Source organism: Eimeria mitis, genomic scaffold (genome assembly GCF_000499745.2).
Source record: "Eimeria mitis Houghton genomic scaffold, Emh_scaff2043, whole genome shotgun sequence".
Taxonomy (NCBI): domain Eukaryota; phylum Apicomplexa; class Conoidasida; order Eucoccidiorida; family Eimeriidae; genus Eimeria; species Eimeria mitis.
In genome coordinates this window covers 4,524-8,127 of record NW_013570366.1, presented here as the reverse complement: position 1 = coordinate 8,127, position 3,604 = coordinate 4,524, and the positions used below count along the sequence as shown (strand labels likewise).

Genomic DNA, 3,604 nt, shown 5'->3' with positions numbered 1-3,604 from the left:
ATAATTAAAATAATGTCTCCTTGAAACTCGTTTAAAACATAAATCTGCTGCTGCAGCAGCTGCTGCTGCAGCTGCTGCAGCAGCTGCTGCAGCAGCAGCAGCAGCAGCAACAGCTGCTGCTGCAACGAACTGGTGCTGCTGTTGCAGCAGAACGACCTGCTGCTGCAGCAGCAGCAGGAAAAGGAGTGAACTGATCAGGCTCTGCTGCAGCAGCAGCAGCATCATCATGCTATGCTGCTGCTGCTTCTGCTGTTTATCTAAGAAGCAGCAGCAGCAGCAGCAACCCCTGCTGCTGCTGCTGCTGCTGCTGCTGCAGCAGCTGCTGCAGCAAGAGTTTTAGTTGAGAATGTCTGGCAGCAGCTTGAGCAGACGATCGAGTATTTGCTGCTGCTGCATGCGTATTTCTTTGGGCGTGGGGATAGCAGCAGCAGCAGCAGCAGCAGCAGCAGGACGAGAAGCAGCAGTATTGAAGATATTATTTAGCTGCTGCAGCAGCAGCAAAGCCTCCTCCTCTAGCTGCTGGTATTCTTCCCATAAGCGCTTAGCTATCTGCTGCAGCGACAGCAGCTCAGCAGCAGCAAGGTTGTCTTCTTTAGCTAGCTGCTGCAGTGATTTGAGTTTCTGCTGCAGCAGCTGCTGCTGCTGCAGCACCTTCTGCATAGCAGCAGCAACAGAGTTTGCTTCTGCTGCTGCTTCTGGCGGCAGCAGCAAACCCTCAAACGCCTGCAGCAGCTGCCGCAGCAGCGCCAGCAGGTGGGTTATGGTGTCTTCTATTATAGGAAATTTAGTAAACCCTAAACCCTCAATTAGGGTTTTGACGAACCTCTCTATACCCTCGGGGGTTAGGTCGAGAACAGGCAGCTTGCTGCTGTCGTTGCTGCTGTTGCTGCCGTTGTTGCTGCTGTTGCTGCCGTTGCTGTTGCTGCCGTTGTTGCTGTTGTCTGGGGTTAGGGGGGGGTCATCTGTTGCTGTTGGTGGGTCCTCGAGGTCACTGTATGCTGGTGCTGGTTTTGCTGCTGCTGCTGCTGCTGCTGCTGCTGCTGCTGGTGCTGCTGCTGCTGCTGCTGGGCCGCTGCTGCTGCTGCTGGGGGAGAAGAGAGATAAACCCCCCATAGAAAGAAGCACAAACAGAGGTACACGCGCCATCGTCAAACCCTAAACCCTAAACCCTAAACCCTAATAAACCCTAGTTTATAAAATTAAAAAAATATATAAAGAATAAATATAAACAAAGAAACACAACAACTTATTTGTTCTGCTGTGCTGCTGCAGCAGCAAACGCAACACAATATACAAACCAGAAGCAGAGGCAGCAAGAGAGAGAGAGAGAGACAGATAGAAGGGTATACATCAGCAGCAGCAGCAGCAGCAGCAGCAGCAGCAGCAGCAGCAGCAGCAGCTAGGCAAGCGACACACACGCTATCTATCGTCTTTCTTTCGCACACACACACAACACACAAATAAATAAAAACAGTTAAACCCCTTTCTAGGGTTTACGGTTTAGGGTTTAGGGTTTAGGGTTTAGGGTTTAGGGTTTAGGGTTTAGGGTTTAGGGTTTGGGGTGACCGCGCTAGCGACCCGCTCTGTCTCCTCTTTGTCTCTTCGTTTCGTTTTGTTTTCTTTTGCTGCAGTTGTTGTTTTTATTTAGATAAAATATTTATTTTTTTATTTTTATTTTTCCTTTTTAAGGGTTTAGGGTTTAGGGTTTAGGGTTTAGGGTTTAGGGTTTAGGGTTTACGGGGGCTCCTGCCTTCGCTCGAGTCACCAGCGGGGGGAGGGTTTAGGGTTTAGGGTTTAGGGTTTAGGAACAAAGGAGAGACAACAAAGATAAGCAGCAAAAAAAGAAAAACAAGAACCCTAAACCCTGCAGGGGGAAGACAACCCCAAACCCTAAACCCTAAACCCTAAACCCTAAACCCTCGAAGCGTGCAGAGCCGTCGCCTCCTTTGCTCTGCTACACCGCCCCAAGTAATACGATGAAGGTGGCTTACAGCCGCTTGATTAGGGTTTAGGGTTTAGGGTTTATTAGGGTTTAGGGCTCGAGAGCCTAGGGTTTAGGGTTTAGGGTTTAGAGTTCAACTAGGGTTTAGGGTTTAGGGTTTCGCCAACAACTAAACGCAATGAGGGTTTGCGAGGTTCACCCAAAGAGAACGTTTATGAGGGTTTAGGGTTTACGAGGGTTTAGGGTTTATTAGGGTTTAGGGTTTGTAAGGGTTTAGTGTTTATTAAAAGAAGGGTTTAGGGTTTAGGGTTTAGGTGGAGGCAGACTTTGCTGCCAAACCCTCAAACCCTAAACCCTAAACCCTAAACCCCCCAAAACCCCAGAAATGAAAACCCTAAACCATAAACCCTAAACCCTAAACCCTTAAACCCTCGAGGAGCAGTCAAGGCAGCCGAAATGCTACTTCATTTTGCTGCTGCTGCTGTTGCTGCTGCTGCTGCTGCTGCTGTTTGTTTCATCAGCAGCCTTTATTTTGAAGGAGCAGCACAGCTGCTGCAACAGCAGCAGCAGCAGCAACAGTAACAGCAGCAGCAGCAGCAACAGCAGCAGTAGCAGCAACAAAGATCTGCTAGCCTGCTTCATTCAGATAGCCGCTGCTGCTGCTGCTGTTGCTGCTGCTGCTGTTGCTGCTGCTGCTGCTGTGGGTACAGACAAAACTGACACTCTTTCGGTGCAGCAGCAGCAGCAGTAGCAGCAGCAACTGGAGCAGCAGCAGCAGCAACAGCAGCAGCAACAGCAACAGCAGCAGCACCAGCTATTTAATTTTTTCTGGATGAGGGTTTTCTCCTGCTTCTCCTTTTTTCTAATTCCCTCTGCAGCATCAGCAGCAGCAGCAGCAGCTGCTGCTGCTGCTACTACTACAACTACTCCTGCTGCTGCTGCTGCTGCTGCTGCTGCTGCTGCTGCTGCTGCTGCTGCGGTGTATCTTCAGGGTTAATGGCGGAGTTGATGCTGCGGCTGCCGCCCAAATAAGAAGAGGAGACAGCTGGAAATAGGCTGCTGTTTCTCCCTTTTAGTGTGCTGCAGCCAGAACCCAGAGCAGCAAAACCACTCGGTTGCTGCTGCTGCTGCTGCTGCTGCGCTGCTGCTGCTGCTGCTGCTGCAGAGGCAGCCGCTGCGGCAGAGTGCTGCTGCTGCAGCAGCAACTCCGTCTGCTGCTGATGAGGAACTGCTGCTGGGGCGGGCTCGCGGTTGCTGCACACAGCCATGCAGCAGCAGCAGCAGCAACAGCAGCAGCAGCAACAGCAGCAGCAGCAGCAGCAACCGCAGCAGCAGCAGCAACAGCAGCAGCAGCAGCAGCAGCACAAATAAAATATATATATAAATATATAAGTAAATGTACAAATAGATAAATATATAAATATATAAACAAATATATAAACATATAAATAAATATATAAATAAATAGAGAAAGAATGAGACAAACAAAGAAATAAATAAACAAAAAATAAAAAAACAAAAAATAAAAAAACAAAAAATAAAAAAATAAAAAAGTAAAAAACAAAAAGCACAAAACAGAACAAACCAAATCAAAACAAAACAAACCAAACCAAAACAAAACAAAACAAAATAAAATAAATAAATAAAATAAATAAAATAAAT

General features: G+C 48.0%; 2 protein-coding genes across 2 annotated transcripts; both read right to left on the bottom strand.

Moving 5' to 3' along the window:
* Positions 1-336: 336 nt before the first annotated feature.
* Positions 337-1,146, bottom strand: EMH_0047780 (uncharacterized protein; the record flags this gene model as incomplete). Its single annotated transcript, XM_013496326.1, has 1 exon — positions 337-1,146. The coding sequence occupies one exon, from the start codon at positions 1,144-1,146 to the stop codon at positions 337-339; it is 810 nt and encodes a 269-aa protein (XP_013351780.1).
* Positions 1,147-2,865: 1,719 nt separating this feature from the next.
* EMH_0047770 (uncharacterized protein) lies at positions 2,866-3,210 on the bottom strand (the record flags this gene model as incomplete). The annotated part of the gene is made up of 1 exon (XM_013496325.1): positions 2,866-3,210. The coding sequence occupies one exon, from the start codon at positions 3,208-3,210 to the stop codon at positions 2,866-2,868; it is 345 nt and encodes a 114-aa protein (XP_013351779.1).
* Between the last annotated feature and the right edge of the window lie 394 nt (positions 3,211-3,604).